At 37.4% G+C, this 20,428-nt stretch overlaps 1 protein-coding gene across 3 annotated transcripts in view; it reads left to right on the top strand.

Annotated features, from left to right (window-relative positions):
* Positions 1–20,428, top strand: part of DCDC2C (doublecortin domain containing 2C) — a 107,290-nt gene that overhangs the window by 32,322 nt on the left and 54,540 nt on the right. For 2 of the 3 annotated variants that reach the window (XM_038396334.2, XM_038396332.2), the window contains exon 6: positions 6,506–6,551. In XM_038396334.2, coding sequence (XP_038252262.1) covers positions 6,506–6,551 — 46 coding nt within the window. The remainder of the gene's footprint in view (positions 1–6,505; positions 6,552–20,428) is intronic. The other variant, XM_038396333.2, reaches the window with a different exon arrangement.

Below are 20,428 nucleotides of genomic sequence, written 5' to 3'. Positions count from 1 at the left end.
TCATCTAAACTGACTCTAGTTTCACCAAGGTTCTTATCTCAGCCAGATACTGAGAACACAGGGAAACAGTTATGTTCAGGGCTGATATAACTCAGCTGTAAGTATCCATTACATCAGCATATTCATAACACTGTAAACCATAATGCCTTGCAGTCTCCCCCAGTTTCTTTAAATATACATTGAGTAAAAGGGGTCACAACAAGATTTTCAAACTATGTGAGATTTCACAAGTGATAATGCTCAGGGAAGACCTGCCCAACACAGACCTCTGGCCTTTTCCAAAAGGAATGTGTAATCACTTTAATAGCTCTGTCCACTCATTCTCAAATGTGAGTTCTCTTGAAGCTAAGAAATTCCTTATCCGTAAAGCCTCTTCTCTTAAGCATATACTTGTTTAGATGGGTGGTATCTGGTAGATTGCTTCTTGTTTCTTTATGTGTATTGGATTTCATTGACATGTCTGGGTTGAAAACTAATCCATCAAAACTCACCTAGAATTGCTTGCAATTGATCTTGTAACGATAGAAGTTATCCCTGTGAATCATAGGTCAGGCACTTTCTAAAAGGCCTTACATATTTATCTACCAGTTTGGCTTCTGTGCATGATTTGAATCTAATTTAGACTTGAACAAGTGAGAAGATCCTCCCTCTGAGCCTATTAATGATTGTCACTTGCGTTTCATATTCTTTATTTGGGACAATTACATTAGATAGATAGGGAAGCGAGCTTCAAGCCCTCATAGGCCTTTTTGTTTTTTTTCTGAAGGACAAAGTAGGTAATAAGAGCCCATACAAAGCCTGTTAAAGTCAATGGGAGTCTTATTTTTATATGAACTAATTTTTCCATCTTCTAGTGTTCATTCCCCAACCTAAGCTGTTTATCATAAGATTGGTGTCACATGAGCTCTTTGCTGCTACACTGATGATTTGAGGGATTTTTACAAATCCCCTCGTCTCCTTTTGACTTATATTGGGTTAAAGCTGCGGGAAACTCATTTTCAAGCAACACTTGTCAGAGTGGATAGTTGAATGTACTTCCATTTGCCTTGACTTAGCTCAGACGCCCATTCTTAAAGATCAGTGAACTTATTTTACTGGAATGCCTCTTGTGCAGTCTGTATTGTCAGATACCTATAGCTGAGTTCCATGTGGTAGAGTTCTTACCACACACTTATTCAGTATATTGACTAGATATATTTCCTGAATTGATACTTTTTTAGAAGACTTATTCTTTATTCTTTGTTTAATAAAGAACAGTTTCTTCTGATAGCTTTGATCCTTCCTGGGGGTACCCAGAGCTGTGAGGCACCTCGCCACAAACCTGTGTCTGCCAGGGGTCAGCTCCCCAACTCCACTGGCTATGGGCAACACAAGCACACCCCAAAAGGTCTGTGCATGCCCATATGTCTCTTTGCAGGTTAGCAGTAGGCACACTCCACCTCTAAGCATCTCCCTGGAATATCCAGCCCCTGATCCATTAGACATTCACAGTATTTACAGATTTGCTGCTCCCAAAGAATCAATATACCCCAACTTATCAGTTCCACCTTAGAGCACCACTCTTCTTAACAGGCAGCACTTAGATACGGTTATAATGAAAACAAATAAAAGTTTATTTAACAAATGATAGAGATTCTGGTATTAGCAAATAGAAGTATTGGAAACAAATGGTTACATATAAAATACAATCATAAGATACATTCTAGACCCTAGACTTATTTAACTAGATACCTTTATGTCTTGCAGAACAATGCTCACCCAAAGTCCTAGCAGAATTTTACAGCCAGGCTGGGCTGTGATCCCACTTTCATGAAGCAAACACACACTTTCAGTTTGCTTCCTAGGTGAAAGATAAAATCTTGTCCCCTTTTTTGAAATGCAGTTACAGGCTATTGTCTCTTACCCCAGTCGATCCCCTTTTCAGAAACTTACCTTGGGGTTCCTTTGTTTCTGTAAATTCTCTGGTCTGCATCTGGCTCATATAGGAAACATAGCCTGTCTCCATGGATGCTTTTTGTTCTACATGGTGATTAAGTTAGCTCTGAGGTTCACCTTGCCTCAGGTCACAAGCTTTGCTTCAACCATTTTGGAACCTAATATTTTACATTTTACATATCTTTTGAACTATTTCCTATACAAACTTCTTGCAACAATTATGACCAGTGGGCTACTAGCTTTTGGTAGAGACCTCAGATGCCACACTTTAGTGAACTAATATACATATATTTGACCCTGTAAAACTGTATGCACCCCACTGTGCCCTCTGTCAGTTGGCACCAGCAGGTCCCTGGGTCATCACAATATTTGTGGCTCTTTAACAAATTGTTTGCATAGATATTCTGTTTATGATGTGTGAACCCTTGGTGCATAAACTTGGACCTTTTTGGAAAGCATTTGATGTGCACACTACTTACGCAGGTAGCATAAATCTAGGTAAGCAGGCAATCTTTCCCAACCTCCCACAATTTAACTTGGTAAGTAACTGTTCTTTTTCTTCAACAATTCCCACTGTAATTGATTAAAAAACAATCCCCAGGCCCAACGGAGGTGGGGTCTGAGGAGTCTTACTTGGATAGATTGCAAGAGTACTATCCCAGGCTGAACATCATAGCCTCAAGGGTACTCCAAGGAGTAATGAAGGTGTGACCCTTTTTATATCTCAACAAAGGGGGCATTAGTGGTTTTTGACTTGTGAAATCTCTTCTAAATGCATGTTTGCTGAACTGTGGGAGAGACCTGATTATTTTAAAGTGAAGAGATAGTCCAGATTAAAGAAAATGGAAGACTGGTGAGGATGAGATCCTTTTTTGTTTTGCTTAGATGAAGAACCTCTTGCATTGCACAGAGCAGAAGATTTTCTGGCCTCTCTCAGAGCCATCACAGTCCAAGTTGCTCAGCCAGCTGGCATCTTTGTTCTCGGACTTGGGCACCTTGGATTGAGGTGTAGAATCTGATCCTGTTCCTGGGATAAAAGTTCTGGCAGGTTGGGGAGAGGCACTGGAGTTTATGCTGCCTGGACCAGCAGGTAGAACCACCAAAATTGATAGGCCCATTCGAGGCCTATGAGTAGTGGCATCTGTATTATCTTGTCTGATCTTCCTCAGCATTTTGGGAGGAGAGAAATAAAAGGGAACACATTGGAAAAAACATCTGGTCCAAGAGGGATGCATCTATTGGAGATCCAGGATTATGCACTTGATATTGTGCTGTTTGGCAACCAGGTCTTCTGAAATGTTCTCCAGACTGGGAACAGAATGTTGATGAATGACACTTTCAGAATTACTCTTACTGAGCACTGTATTTCCAGCTGAGATTTTCCATTAGGATTTTTACTTTTACTGGAAGACAGAGACCTGTGGCTGTGATATGGTGATGAACACAAATTACAAAATATCATGGTTTTACCACATTGATGTCTTGATGGGCGCAGTTTTGCAATTTATGCAGAGAGAAATACACTTTTGCAAAAGTGGTGTACATGTACATTTTGCAAAATGTGCTGTTCATCTTTGCATAATGTTGTGATTGCCTTCACATTTACTGGAATCAAACCTGGTCTTTGTAGGTTGCTTGTTATCTGTCTTGGTTGTATTCTCCATCATTGGAGATTTTAAAGAGCAGGTTAGACAAACACCTTTTAGGAATGGTCTAAATAATACTTATTCCTGCCATGAGTGCAGGGGGCTGGACTAGATGACCTCTCAAGGTCCCTTCCAGTCCTATGATTCTGTGATTCTATTTTTAATTAGATGTGATCAGTTCTTTCACTGCTTGCTAGCACTTTCATTTGTAAGGCATAGTTTTTGCTAATTTTGTTTGCAAAGTCAAATCAATTTCTCTCAATAACCTAGGAAATAATGTAGTCTCTAAATAGTGCATCTGTTAATTGTTCAAATTCATATGGACTGATGTGCTCAGTGAAAATTATATGTATTTGTTTCATTTTGGTATCTCTTAATATATCTCCAGAAGCAATTTATGGTGCCACAGTAATATCCTGTGGTGCTATGGCACCATGAATGTCTCCCTGAAGCCTTTCAAAGAACTATGTGGAAAATATAAGCACTAATACAATGAACACAAATACCTGCAATATAAATACTGGATCTCTGAAACATCCTTATTTTTTTATATTTGAATAACTGTAGATTATATTGTAATTTAAATAGTTTGTAGTTTTGTTAAAAACTTTGATTTAAAAATATTTTTGTAAAAGTATTTTTGCAAATAGTATGTAGATAATCTCTATATTTTTAAAATTTTCATTGCCGTTAGGTTTTAATGAATTTTGACATTTTATATTTCTGAGCATTGTTAAAACTGTCTGCCTCAGGTACTTCAAGTACCTGAAGAAGAACTATGTGTAACCTCAAAAGCTTGTCTCTCTCACCAACAGAAATTGGTCCAATAAAATATTTACCTCACTCACCTTGTCTCTCATGTACTTAAAGCAGTCTTTTTTGGAACTTGTTAAATCTGCTGTCCAGTTCAAAAGACTCTATGGAGAGAATTCACATTATTATTGTGCATTGATAGGGACTGGATGATTCAGGGGGATTTGCACCGAGATACAGAACCTTTCACCTGTAGGTAGTCAGTTCAATCTAGATCAGACTGGTAGTGACTAAAAGTTGTCACCATTTCAAGGTCTTTTGAGGGATCTAAGTAAAGGGAGTTAAAGTTCTAATTGTAGTTCCTAGTGGCCACGTGTATACTTCACAATAATCCCAAATGCACAAACAGAAATCCATTTCAGCCTTGGAAATTGAATGCTTTCACCCTCAAGTCAGGGTTTGAAGCATATTGAGGAATATTGAGCCATCAGTTTTTGGGCAGAATTCTTCTTCACTGGTTTCTGTGGGGACTTCTGCTCAAAAAATTATGGCATGGTATGGCCCATGAGCAGGCAGCTGTGTGGGATTTTTCACTGCTGCTTATGATTCTGTGGCTTGACTGACTTTATAGTCATCAGCTACACTACAAGTTGTGATGACATGGACTAAGGATTGCTAGTGAAGATTAAAATTCACTATGTTCTATGCTAAAAACCACATGACACTATAACTTACCAAATGAGACCTTGATTTTGGAAACAGATGAACTGGTGCAGACCCTCATTCCTGCACTGAGTCCTAGTAAAGTCAGAAAATATTAACCAAAGGGGTTCTGTGTGGGGCTAAGAGTCAGCACTGACATATCTATTTGCAGGATCAGGGTCTAAATAAGACATCTTCTGTTGCATTAGTATTCAGTGGAAGACATGATCACAAACACATGATCGAGTAGGTCTGAAAGTCCAGCCAAGAGTGTTCAGTGGTACACATAAAGCTGTCCCATTTCAGTATGTTACAAACTATGCTGTAAACAGGTTCTTGGATCCCTGCAAAAAGTTGCCATTATCTGAAAGTTGCCAATAAGTGAAAGGGCCCCCCATTTTCAAATGGAGGTATATAGTACATACCAGTATACATGTACTGGTAGGGAACAATGATATACTAAAGTCATATTTTTGTATTGTATTTTTGTTTGATACAATGTTAAAAATAAACAGGAAACATGAAAAAGCCATACATACAAAATTGTTTCCTTTAACATTACAATTTTTCTCTGTGTAGCTTCTGAAGTAAGATGGTAAGTTAAGTAAATGAAGTAAAAGTCAGACTGTATCCTCCCTCCCTGCCAACTGTTTATGTGACAGGCACAGGTAAATGAAAAAAGAAATTTTGGTATAGTTAGTCAATGCTTCAGGTGTGTCACACAGTAAAATGTCACACAGTTTTAAGCCACAATTTGTCTAGTGTCATCACTGTACTTTAGAATCCACAAAACAACAAATTTTAAAAAGTCACCACACTTCTCAGCTACTCACACTAGCTTAGTCTGGGATTCACATAGGGCCTCTAGAACCTGAGCTTTACTGGTGAGACAGTCCACATGTTTGAAGTTGTGACACAAAGCCGAAAGTGCACAACTGTGCAGTGTGTTATGAATGTTGGCTAAAGCATGTACCTCAGTAATGTGTGTGCACTGTAGGTCCGGGAGATACACAGTCATGTACTACCTCACATTTGGAGCCAGCAGATTCATTACAAGTGGAACCTGTTCTAATAAAGTTGTCGATAAGTGACATGAGAGTTGCTCATATATGAATTCTGTTAATACTAAAGTCAGTGGGATGTGATCGGTTCTTGGGAAAATGTTGCTAAATACTAAAGTCAGTGGGATGTGATCGGTTCTTGGGAAAATGTTGCTAATAACTGAAAGTTGTCTTTATCAAGATTGATAATAACCAGCATTAACTGTATGGTCTTTTAGAATGTGTTATACACTTCCCATGTTGTATCTATTCAATAAATGGAAAGAGGAGTTCAGTTTTTAGGGCTGTCATAAGTAGTGCATTCATTTAAAATAGGAAGAAATGGATTGGCATGGATAGTATTCTTTTTTAGTTTAAAATTGACAAATACTCATATTAGGGTAACTATATATATATATTTTTTTATAGCAGATATGGTGAGTCTCCAAAAAGGCCCAGAAAGAAAAAAGCAAGAGTAAGTGAAAAAATAAAATTAATATTTTTTATACTTTTGCTACAATATATTTTAGTTTCTTTTATACATTCAACACTGTAGAAGTAGTAAAATATTTTAATGTTAACAGTTTGATAAAAATAACTCATTACATAATGGAGAATGGAAAATCTGCTTTAATTTATATTTCAACTCAAATGGTCTTAATTTTAGGCTTTTGCCACACATCAAGTAGATAAAATGCAAACAAATATTAAAAACATATTGATACATTTTAAAACTGGGTTATCTTTTTTTTTTTTAAAAAATTAATTCTAATTCAATTGAAGAAAATTGTTACTAAATCCCTATTTTTGCTGCCCTCCCCATCTTGGCTTTACTTGTTTATGTAAATCCCAGTGGAAAATTCAGTAGTTTCATTATTTAAATTTAGAGAAATTAGATATTTTATGAGAAGAGTCTTCATGCTATGGAATAGGGTTAAAAACGCCCCCAAATGAACCAAAAATTGTATTGCTTCCTTTATCCATGGCACTGTCAATTGTCTGTTTAGATTGTGAGCACGTAGGAGCAGTGACCATTTATACCTAGGAGCTAGATTGTTTATCATTTTGTTTATCATTTTTACATTGCAAATATTTGTAATAAAAATAATATAAAGTGAACCCTGTACACTTTATATTCTGTGTTGTAATTGAAATCAATATATTTGAAAATGTAGAAAAACATCCAAAATATTTATGATAAATTTCAATTGGTATTCTATTATTGTTTAACAGTGTGATTAAAACTGTGATTAATCATGATTAAAATTTTTGAAAAAAAAAAGGAGTATTTGTGGCACCTTAGAGACTAACAAATTTATAAGCTTTCGTGAGCTACAGCTCACTTCATCGGATGCATTCAGTGGAAAATACAATGGGGAGATTTATATACACAGAGAACATGAAACAATGGGTGTTACCATACACACTGTAAGGAGAGTGATCACTTAAGATGAGCTATTACCCGCAGGAGAGCGGGAGGCGGGGGGGAAGGAGGAAGAAAACCTTTTGTAGTGAAAATCAAGGTGGGCCATTTCCAGCAGTTGACAAGAACATCTGAGGAACAGAGGGGGGTGAGGGGGAAAATAACATGGGGAAATAGTTTTACTTTGTGTAATGACCCATCCGTTTCGAGTCTCTATTCAAGCCTAAGTTAATTGTATCCACTTTGCAAATTAATTCCAATTCAGCAGTCTCTTGTTGGAGTCTGTTTTTGAAGTTTTTTTGTTGAAGGATAGCTACTCTTATGTCTGTAATCGAGTGACCAGAGAGATTGAAGTGTTCTCCTACTGGTTTTTGAATGTTATAATTCTTGACGTCTGATTTGTGTCCATTTCTTCTTTTACGTAGAGACTGTCCAGTTTGACAAATGTACATGGCAGAGGGGCATTGCTGGCACATGATGGCATATATCACATTGGTAGATGCGCAGGTGAACGAGCCACTGATAGTGTGGCTGATGTGATTAGGCCCTATGATGGTGTCCCCTGAATAGATATGTGGACAGAGTTGGCAACGGGCTTTGTTGCAAGGATAGGTTCCTGGGTTCTGTTGTGTGGTGTGTGGCTGCTGGTGAGTATTTGCTTCAGGTTGGGGGGCTGTCTGTAAGCAAGGACTGGCCTGTCTCCCAAGATCTGTGAGAGTGATGGGTTGTCCTTCAGGATAGATTGTAGATCCTTGATGATGCGTTGGAGAGGTTTTAGTTGGGAGCTGAAGGTGATGGCTAGTGACGTTCTGTTATTTTCTTTGTTGGGCCTGTCCTGTAGTAGGTGACTTCTGGGTACTCTTCTGGCTCTGTCAATCTGTTTCTTCACTTCAGCAGGTGGGTATTGCAGTTGTAAGAATGCATGATAGAGATCTTGTAGGTGTTTGTCTGAGGGGTTGGAGCAAATACGGTTATATCATAGAGCTTGGCTGTAGACAATGGATCGTGTGGTGTGATCTGAATGAAAGCTGGAGGCATGTAGGTAGGAATAGCGGTCAGTAGGTTTCCAGTATAGGGTGATGTTTATGTGACCATCGCTTATTAGCACCATAGTGTCCAGGAAGTGGATCTCTTTTTTGAGTTAATCGGATGAGTTAACTGTGATTAATCAACAGCCCCAGGATAATTATTTTTTTGTACATTGGATTGTTGCTGTGACTTTAAGCTACAGACAAGAATTGGGAATTAGCTTTTTGGAAAGCAACATTATGCTGAACTATGAAGAGCTCAGATAGAACTAATATGACAGAAGAAGATGGATGTGGATAGGGTGGAGAAGGGATAAATGGATTGATTTACCTGTGGCAGTAAAGCATGAGAAGATATGCTTTTTCATTGTGAAAATGTCTGGTAGATGTTAAACTCCAGAGCAGAAGAATCTATGGACTATGAATAAGGTAAATCCCACTGGACACTTGATGTAAACAGCCTATTGTTTTTCTATCAACTTTTTATTAAATTTTTAATTTAATTTAATAGCTCACCTTAAGTGATCACTCTCGTTACAGTGTGTATGGTAACACCCATTGTTTAATTTTTTCTGTGTATATAAATCTCCCCACTGTATTTTCCACTGAATGCATCCGATGAAGTGAGCTGTAGCTCACAAAAGCTTATGTTCAAATAAATGTGTTAGTCTCTAAGGTGCCACAAGTCCTCCTTTTCTTTTTGCAAATACATACTAACACGGCTGATACTCTGAAAACAGAAAAAAACAAACTATATATAAACTTGTCATAATGCGTAAACTTCTCGTAATATATTAATCATGTGCTACCTTATCTTAGCTATACTTGAAACATTTAATTATATATAATATGAATGGTTAAAATATAAATCAATTTGTATTACTCAGTTGACAAACAACCAAAAGTTTGTTTTTAAAAATCCAGCAAGCGATAGGAAATTTATTAAAATAAGATAAAAATAGAAGCAAAATTCAGAGGAGGGGGATAAAGACAGGGAGGGAAGGAAGTTGGTTGAGAGAGAAGGGGAAGAAAAAGAAGATGCCCATGTATTTAAGAGAGTCATTCAAATACTCCCAGATGAGAATCCCATATCTGAGAGTTTTTCTAGGGTATTTCTGTTGTGGTATGCAATTCTTTTCATAGTGGCCAAGTTTATGATATCTATGCTCCAGTCTTCGTTTCTGTTTTTGTAGTACTAGTCTTTTAGAAGTTTGGTGCTCTGCTGAGCCAAAGTTTTTTTTCAGATGTATTCAGCTTCCAATTAATATCCATTAGGTTTAAGATGACCTATTTAGCTTGTAACACAATTTTATTTGATAGAAAAAAATTAATTCTGCATTGTGCCAAAAGCATTGGTAAAGTAGCATTCCCAGAGCATATGGGTTAAGTTAGCATCTGGTGTCAGTTTTCAGAATGGAGAGAGGTAAATAGTGGTGTCCCCCAGGGATCTGTTCTGGGACCAGTCCTATTCAACATATTCATAAATGGTCTGGAAAAAGAGGTAAACAGTGAGGTGGCAAAATTTGCAGATGATACAAAATTACTAAAGATAGTTAAGACCCAGGCAGACTGCGAAGAGCTACAGAAGTATCTCTCAAAACTGGGTGACTGGGCAACAAAATGGCAGATGAAATTTCATGTTGATAAATGCAAAGTAATGTGCATTGGAAAGCATAATCCCAACTATACATATAAAACAATGGGGTCTAAATTAGCTGTTATCAGTCAATAAAGAGAACTTGGAGTCATTGTGGATAGTTCTCTGAAAACATCCACTCAATGTGCAGTGGCAGTCAAAAAAGCGAATGGAATGCTGGGAATAATTAAGAAAGGGCTAGATAATAGGACAGAAAATATTATGTTGCCTCTATATAAATGCATGGTATGCCCACATCTTGAATACTGTGTGCAGAAGTGGTTACCCCATCTCAAAAAAGATATATTGGAATTGGAAAAGGTTCAGAAAAGGGCAACAAAAATGATTAGGGTTATGGAACTCCTTGCCAGAGGACGTTGTGAAGGCCAAGAGCATAACAGGGTTCAAAAAAGAACTAGATAAATTCATGGAGGATAGGTCCATCAATGGCTATTAGCCAGGATGGGCAGTAATGGTGTCCCTAGCCTCTGTTTGCCAGAAGCTGGGAATGAGTGACAGGGGATGGGTTACTTGATGATTACCTGTTCTATTCATTCCCTCTGGGGCACCTGGCACTGGCCACTGTTGGAAGACAGGATACTGGGTTAGATGGAGCTTTGGTCTGACCCAGTAGGGCCGTTCTTATGTATCACAGTGCCTACATTTATCTGATGTAGTGGCACGTGGTTTGAACAGTTCAAGTGGGGTCCAATGCATTTCTAATATGATTTTCTGCTGGATTAATCTTAAAAGGAGGTCCAAGAAACAGGTTGGAGCACGGTTTAAAATTTGTTTCCATTGTTTACCAGAGATGGAATCATTTATCTAGTTCCTCCTCCCATTTCTTAATTAGGGAATCAGTGTTTAATTAAAATTTCTTTGCCAGGTGTGTATGTACTGTTGCCATAGGTTTTGGCAATCTGAGTAATATTTGGAGAAATGGGTAGGGGGTAGCACAGATATTGGGGCAAACAGATGGGAGATGGCATGTTTAAATTGGATATATTGCCACTCCTTCTTAGTCTGTAGACTGAAACTTTCTTTTAGTATTGTAAAAGGGAAAAAGGTATAATTTTCAATAAATTGACTGATGGTCAAAATCCCTTTCCTAATCCAATCTGGCCAGATGATGGGGTTGCCAGCTCTAGAGTTTTGAGTTACTGCAGTTAGATGCTTTGGTATGTAGAAGAGGGTGGTTTATAGATTTAGTAGACTTGGTATGCCATGTATTTCTGGCTGCCACAATAGTTGGTAACTGTTCTTTAGGGAATCAATAGTAATCCAAGTGCAGTGCATTGGAAAGGGGTAAAGGAACAACCAATTCTTCTTCCATCTGGACCTAATCCAGGGTTTTATAGCATAAGGGAATGAGCCACTGTGTTTCTTGGCTAAGAATTATTGCCTGATGGTAAAGTATAAAGTTCAGAAATCAAAAATCACCTGTTTTGAGGGAGGTGTATAGGGAACTGTAACTTGGTCAGGAGATTCTGGGTTTGTTACCAGCACACCACAAGAAGGACCTGAACATGGTGTCAATTTTGGTAAAATAAAATAGGAATGTGGATAGGGAGGAAATTTAGCATAAAAGGATTCTGGAAATGGCATTCATTTTGATTTTGTTTTTTCCCCCAAACAGGGAGAGGTAGTATCTGCCATCTATTTAAATCATGATTAATAGGGGCTTGACTATGTTTTTAATTTAATTAGGGAACAGGATGTCCAAATATCTGAGGTTCATCTGTTACCATCTAAATATCCCAATAGGAGAGCTACTGCCAGCTAAATCCAATAAGATCTTCATTGTTTCCGACTTATCCCAACTTATCTTGTAGTCAGATAATTTACTAAAGTTATCTATTGTTTGTACAATATTTGGACTAGCTTGATCTGGATTTTTAATCAATAGGAGGATGTCATCTGCATATAGAATGATTTTTGTCTCTGGAGGCCCTGATTTGATCCTGTGAATCCCTTGGTTCCCTAATTAGTTCTGCATGTGGTTCTAATGTTAGATTGAAAATGGTGGGGCCGGGTGAGGGACATCCCTGTTTAGTTCCCTGAAACATATCAAAGAGGGGGGATATTGTACTATTTGTTAGAAGATGAGAGTTGGGATTGGAATCTAACAGCTTGATCCATGAAATAAAGGATTTCCGCAACACAAATTTATCCAGGATAAGAAACAGATATGTCCAGTTCACTCTGTCAAAGGCTTTCTATGCATCAAGTGAAATGATTACATGGGAATTTCAGGAGTGATGCTGGAATGCCATAACATTAATCAACAGATATGTGTCGTCTGCACTATGTCTTTTTAATAAAACACAGCTGATTAGGGTGAACCAAATCACTCATTCATTTTTCAAACATCTTAGCCAATATTTTTGAGTATTTTTATACCAGTATTGATTAAAGAGATGAGTCTATAACTGTAAGACATTTGTACATCCTTGCCAGGTTTAAGTAGTACAGTAATTAGGGCTTCCCTCATAGTAGGAGGTAATATACCTTTCTTTAAGGCATCTTTGTAAATATTTAACAGCTTAGGAGCTAGAATATCTTTGAAACTTTGATATAATTCTATCAGAAGGCCATCAGGGCTGGTGGTCTTGCCCAGTCTTATTTCTTCCATGGGTTTGATTATTCCCTCTGATTGCAAGGGAGAGGTTAGCCTGGCCTGCTGCTCTTCTGAGATTTTTGGGAGATTAAGAGTTCCAGCAAAACTATTTAGTTCTTCTGGGTGAGGTGGTAAATCATCATTGTAAAGAGCCTGATAGAATTTCAAAAATAGATCACTGATCTTTTTGATTAGTAATAATTGGCCCTTGTTCTGATTTGAGTGATTTTTTTTTGGAACCTTTGATCTCTCTTTTAATATGTATGACAAAGGTTTCCCCATTTTCTCCCCGACTCCCAGTATGTTTGACTCTTTAAAAAAAAAAAGGCATATTTCAGCTTGTGCTGAAGTCAGTCTGTTTACTTGATATGTTAGATTAATTAATTTTTTAAGATTTTCTTGGGTGGGATAGTTTTCACATTTAAATCATAGCTTTAAATAGATGAATTAATTTCAATAACTGAGCCTGGCTAGCTTTCTTCCTACCTGCTGAGTAGGAAATGAACCTGCTCCTAATAAATGCTTTTAGTGTATCCCATAGAATGGATGGGAATATCTCTGGTGTATCATTTTGAAGAAAAACTTTAATTTCTTCTGTGACACAGTTCTGAAAAATCTTTATTTTTCAAACGAAAGGGGTTCAGTCTCCATCTTTATATGAGTTAGTTTGTCTCAGGAGGAGAAAATCATAATGTCTCTGATCATGATAGACTTGATTTCTTTATTAAGCACTGAGTCCACCAGATTTGTAGAAATCAGAAAAGAAATGTATTTGTGAATATGGGGCATGTGGGGAAGAAATAAAAGTGAAATCCTTCATTGTAGGGTTCTGTAACTACCATACATCTTTTAACCCCAATTCTTCTATATAATCTTACAATTTTTCTAGCATATGATGTGTATCCTGGGCCTGACTGGCTTGTCTATAAAGGGGTTCAACACCTCATTAAATCTCTTGCTAGGATTGATTCTAGTGGGATATTAATTATTTAGAAGAAAAACTTGGATCATCTTTATTGGGTCCATATACGTTAATTAAGGTATATATAGTGTAAGAGATCTTAGCCTTCATCAGCAAAATCTACCTTCCTCATCTTTATTTACTCCTAAAATTTGTAATTTGAGTCTTCTGTGAAATGAATTGCTACACTGTTGGCATGGAGAAAAATTGTTAAACACCCTTTTCCCCACCCCTTTTCCTAAATTTCTGTATCCAAATCATTAAGGTGGGTTTCCTGTAGAAGATAATATTAGTGCAAAGGAGGAGGTGAGGCTTCAATTATAAGGGCTGAGCCCTTATAGTGAAGAATGAGAAATGCCCTGCTGTGAAAGGTGTACGTCAAGGTAAAAAAGGTCATAGTAAATTAGGTTGGCATACTACAGTTTGATTATCAATAGTGCAGGACGATAATGGTGCCAGGAGGCATTGTAGCTATTTTATAATGTAGAAACAAATAGAATGTACATAAGCCTGTAGTTATTTTTGTGTATATCTTTAATAATGATCTGCATGTGTGCAAATGCTAGGGGGACCAGATGTTCTGATTTTAGAGGGACAGTCCCGATATTTGGGACTTATAAGGCTCCTATTACCCCCACAGGCGATTTTTCAACACTTGCTAATCTGGTCACTCTAGCACGTGCACATGCATTCACATTTGAATGGGAGGAACTGCCAAGGTAAGTAACAGTATTTAAGGAATATTATACTATACTATACTATAGTATAGTGTACTAAGTATATTGCACTAAGCACTTAGGAAATATTTATTTACACAAACTGTTTTCTGGCAGATGTTCTTTATTTTTGTGTAATTCAAGTATAGAATGAATCTTAATTTGACCAAAACAGTGTTTTTGTCAGAATCGCCTCATATGTATCTGATTCTTTTTTCAGTTTAATAATAGAATTATCGTCATCCAGCTATAGTGAATTGCAAGAAGGCTTGAAAGAGTAGCAGAAATGTGACCTTACAACCGTGTTAGTGATTACAGACAACAGAATATCATAGATGACTGCAATGTGTTAAAGTGTAGCTTGATTGCTTATTTGATTCAGATGGATGAATATCTGAAGTTATATATGCGAAATCAAACCTTTCAAAATTCATGTGCTGTAGAGAGCTGACGTTGTTAATATGAACATTTCTAACATAATGAAAAAAGATGTTGGACTACAGGGTATATTTTTTATTATTACACATGGCAATAGGATTACCCATGTCTAACATGTAAGGTTGTAATCACTATTCCAGCTGCTAGAAAGAAAGATTTAGTAGATTGTAACTACTGAATGCATAAATTAAATGCAATAAAGCTTGTTAATATAAGACTTCGTATTAAAAACAACTAGTTCTTCACAAAAATTGCTGAAGATAATTATGTACCAGTGAAAAATTCAGGTAAGGGTAAGATTAATTTTTTGCAATTTTTGTTTGTACATAGCATGGAACTGGCAGTTTAATAAATTAAGACTAAAATATAAATAAAGTTCATGAAGTCACATGCTTCGTACTTGACATTTTAGTGTAGTAATTTCAGGGACAAGGCAGTATCTCACGATAAATGGGAAACATGCCCGTCATCAATCAACATCATAAAGAAGCAACACTGGAGTGCAAATGTTAGCAAGATCGTCCATTTTATACATGTTCAGATTAGATGCTGTCATATGATGGAAAACATCAGGCGACACTGCTCTGATGAAAAACACTTGAGAAACAGCACAATGTCTTTTGTATGCCCTTCAGTCATTTGTGTCTGGAGATGGATTGACTTCAGACAGGGCTGCTACTGTTCTTTGTTTAGGGTGGCTATTTTTTAGTATCTGAGTTTTCTAACCTATTACAATAATACTGAAATGTACTAGGGTTTCTTGAGAGATAAGTGTTATTAATGAAATAAATAATAGTATTTGTAATAGAATGTTGCATGTTTAGTTGCTTTTTTTTCCTTTCTGTAATTGTAACCTCTGAATATGGATAGGTTAAATGGTGTTTATTTTTAAGTGAATTAGAACACCAGAAAGGTGCCAGAGTAAAAGCTGAATGACTGGGGAGGATCACTCAATAATTGCCCTTTCTGTTCACATCCCTCTGAAGCATTTGGGCAGCAGCCACTGTTGGAAGACAGACACTGGGCTAGATGGACCCTAATCTTGACCCAGTATGGCCATTCTTATGTTCTTATGCAAAGCAATGGAAACTGAAGGTCTCTACTTATAAAATAAGCACAGTGTGGATAATTACAATGAAGTCTTCCATGTACTGCCTTTACTAGCATAATTCTATCCAACTGAGAAACTACATCTAGAAATGAGAAAGTAGTTCAAATTCTATGCTGATTTATGTTTTGGATTATGGTTGCTAGCTAGGGTGACAATTGGCATCAATTATGATACTTCACTAGGAACTGTACTGAGACTACTTGCTAATTTCAGATAGGCCACGGAACAGACGTCAGATATTAACAACATTCAGTCATTTCCAATCCAGTATGGACTGAGACTGTAAGCAAGAAGTGAAAGATTCTGTATTCTAACTATGTGTATTTTTATGGATTGTTAAGGCAATATAGATTAAACCTAAGACATATGTACTGTATATAAATCTCCTGTAAGCATCCTGTTCTGCAGATATTTACTACTGGGCACAGTGCTCACTATTAGGAGTTGTCTCCCTGACTTCAGTACAGGGACAAGTTTATTTGTGGAAGGAGTTCAATGGAAGCTTGCCTGTTTACAGCAGTGCTGAACTTGATCACTTTGGTAATTTTTGACATCTTACCTGGAACAAAGTTAAAAGTGAATGTATCCTTAGGAATTTAGACTATAAAAATTACAAATATATTCTAAAATAAAATATTTGACATTCAATGTCTTTTCAGTTCTTCATGCACGTTGCCCTAACCCAATTATCCATTAGCCAAATATAATAATCTACATTATCTGGTCTGAAATTAAATGAGCAAATGTACCGGCACAATGTCGTTAGTCGACACTCTTTAAATGACATTTTGCTGCCCCATCTTGCAGCACTTACTAATGTGAATAGTTCCAGTGACTTAAATGACAACCAACAGTCATTTCATAAGTATTATTTGTTAGACAACCTCTTAAGTGATGCTGATCTATACAATAACAATGGTCAATATAACAGCAGCACTGATGATACTAGCAGTAAAAACCTATGTATTTATAATTTAGATTGGGTAGATAGTATAAAGTCTGCAAAGTCTTTCGTATTTGGATTCATAGTAGCAGCAGCCGCCAACATCTCCTATTCACATTTTTCTTTTGTATTATGTTTGAGAAAGATACTTGTTGCATTATTGTATGGGATTGGGCTGAGGTGATGGAACTTCTTTGAAATATAGATGCACCTCAGACATGCGCGCACACACACATACCTATAATACATTGCTATGACAAATTTCTGTTGGAAGCTGATCTAGTGAGATAAAATTCCTGATGCATTAATAGAGAATATTTGAAACAACAAACTGAAGAGCACTTTTTAAGGTGTCACTCTTGGTCACAGTAGTTTTCTATAAATAAGTTCCCAGTTAACTTACCAACCAAGCATTCCCTGTCCTCCTCCCCTCACCCCCACAAAAGATAAAAATGATGTCGATACAAACATAAGAGAGGATAGGGAACAAATTAAAGTAGCTGACAGAATGCTGTAGTTACATCAGAGAACTAAAGTGCAACCTCTAGAGCAATAGAACACATTTCTACAGAATGCTTAATACGTTTTACTATCTTTTGAATCTGGTTTGAATGAGTACTTCCAGATGATGTATAGTCCATTATCACTAATAAGTATACAGTACTTCCCTTTTTCTGGATCTGTTCTCTAATATCCATTTTTAACAAATCATATATTTTTCTCAGATTTGCTTTAAAATAATCTACAAATGTAATTTTAGTGCAACATTTTTCATATCTAATTAAATCAACAGTATATCTGTTATGTTAAAGGTATAAAGGTGTTTCTTACTGTACAGTGAAATCCCTAATATAAGAAATCAGATAAGAAAATGTTTACTTTTATGTTTTAAATGTTGTAATTTAAAAAGATTTCTTTAAAAAACACAGCTCACCGTAAATTGATACATACATATCTAAATGTCACTTGAAAGAGGAAAGGTGGTCATCATAAAGTGAATATAGCAACCGGAAAGTAAGAAAGGTTCTGTTCTGGCTCCCAAATCATCAACCAAATAATTAACCAAGGCCAAAATTTTCAAACTTGAGTCCTTAAAATTAGGCATCTAAATCTGTGTTTAGGCATCCAAATAAAGTGTCTGGATTTTCACTCTGCCTTCACTGTCAAAAATGGTGTATTTTTACAATTAGATCATTAACTTGAATTAGTTATCTTGCTTTAAAATCCTCATGGAGTCAAGGCACAGGTAGTTTTTATTTCAGTGTCGCTAATCGAGGTCAACCTTGTATCCCTCACCTGGAGTTTACCTCAACTAGGTACATAGAGGTAAAAACTACAGTATGTTATGACAGGAATTTTGCCGCAAGATATCTAATAAGTTAAAATGTACCATTTTTGACAGTGAAAACAACTTCCAAGTACCAATCACTGGGAGCATCTATGAAAATCAGGCCATGTTTTTGGATTTGGGCAACAAAGTTTGAAAATTTTGACCTAAATTCCAATTGCAGGCCCAAGTTATATCATTGGTTACACCCTACTGAAACCACTATTTAAAGAAGAAAAACACGCCCCCTCACTCCCAGCCTATGAAACCGCAGCTTGAGTTTTCAGAGCTAGCAATTAAGATAACCATATTTCTGCTTGCAAACAAAGTGAACTTAAATCATAGAAACGTAGGGCTGGAAGGGACCTTGGAGTTCATCTAGTCCAGCCCTCTGTGCTGAGGCAGGACCAAGTATAGCTAGACCTTCTCTGACAGGTTTTAGTTTAATCTGTTCTTAAAAATCTCCAATGATGTGAATTCCATAGCTTCCCTTAAAGAAAAGGAGTACTTGTGGCACCTTAGAGACTAACTTTAAAGCTTTAAAGCTTATGCTCTAATAAATTTGTTAGTCTCTAAGGTGCCACAACTACTCCTTTTCTTTTTGCGAATACAGACTAACACGGCTGCTACTCTGAAACCTGTCATAGCTTCCCTTGGAAGCCTATTTCAGATCTTAACTACCTTTATAGTTAGAAAGTTTTTCCTAATACCTAACTGTGGTGGGGTATACAAACACCAAACTGGAGAGCAAAGGGTTATAGAGCTCCTCTGGGCGAGGAGGCCCTGCCCCACTGCACCTGCACAGGCTGGAGGAGGAACTTAGAAAGGGGAGCCGAGTAGCTCAGTGGCAGGCAGATAGTGGAGGTGAGCTGATCTACCCTCTGAGCTCTTGCTGCTTGAGGCCTAGCTATAGGGATGTGAACAAGCCTATAAAGAAAGGACCTGTGACTCTGAAGGTTAGAGACTTTATCATTGTGTTTAATTCTTTACTTTACCCTGTGGAAAGAGAGGGGACTGGTGGGAAGTGATCCAAGGAGGTAGCTGCATAGCACCTGAAGGTGCAGGATTTAGCTGCCTAACATTATGCTCTGGATTAGGGCCCAATGGAAAGGGTGGGCCTGGGCTCCCTTACCAGCCCTAAAGAGGGACAGCTAGGGAAATCCATTTCTTGGTGGGAAACCTAGTTGGGGGAAGACCCTAAAGATGCAAGGGTCAGGACCACAAGACCCCAACCCAAAGGGGAAGCCCTGAATCCCTTGCTTAATCCTGATGACTTCCCTGTTATTGGACTCTCTATATATACCCTGAAAGGGGTGGACTTGAAAATGTGACTTGGCTGGAGAACTAAATCACTGAAAAGACAGATCACTGCAGGGTAGAGCAGTAACAAGAAAGGTGAATGCTGGGGAAGAAGTCAACCTGCCACATCCCCTCCTTATCATTAGGCAGCATTGGTGGTGAGCGTTCCCCTTCACATGAACTGAAATCTCCCTTGCTGCAGATGAAGCCAATTACTTCTTGTCCTACCTTCAGTGGACATGGAACACTGATCATTGTTCTCTTTAACTGCCCAGAACCGGACACAGTACTCCAACTGACCAGTGCAGAGTAGAGTGGGACAGTTGCCTCCTTTGTCTTACATACAACATTTGGGTTGATAAACCCCAGAACGATATTAGCTTTTTTCTCAACTGCATCACATTGTTGACTCATATTCAATTTGTGATCCACTATATAATCCCCAAAACCTTTTCAGCAGGACTACTGCTTATCAAGTTATTCCCCATTTTGTAGTTTATTCATTTTGATTTTTTTTTGCACTTGTCTTTATTGAATTTCATCCTGTTGATTTTAGACCAATTCTCTAATTTGTCAAGCTCCTTTTGAATTCTATTCCTGTCCTCCAAAGTGCTTGTAGTCTTTCCCAGCTTGGTGTCATCTGCAGGTTTTATAAGTATACCCTCCACTCCATTATCCAATGAAAATACTGAATAGTATCAGACCAAGGAGAGACCCCTGAAGGACTCTACTAGATGCATTCCCCCAGTTTGATAGCAAACCCATTGACAATTATTCTTTGAGTTCGGTCTTTCAACCAGTTTTGCGCCTACCTTATAGTAATTTCATCTAGGCCACATTTCTCTAGTTTTCT

The sequence above is a fragment of the Dermochelys coriacea genome, chromosome 3 (genome assembly GCF_009764565.3).
Source record: "Dermochelys coriacea isolate rDerCor1 chromosome 3, rDerCor1.pri.v4, whole genome shotgun sequence".
NCBI lineage: Eukaryota > Metazoa > Chordata > Testudines > Dermochelyidae > Dermochelys > Dermochelys coriacea.
Note: the sequence above shows the minus strand (reverse complement) of the source record. Positions and strands in the feature narration are given on the sequence as shown.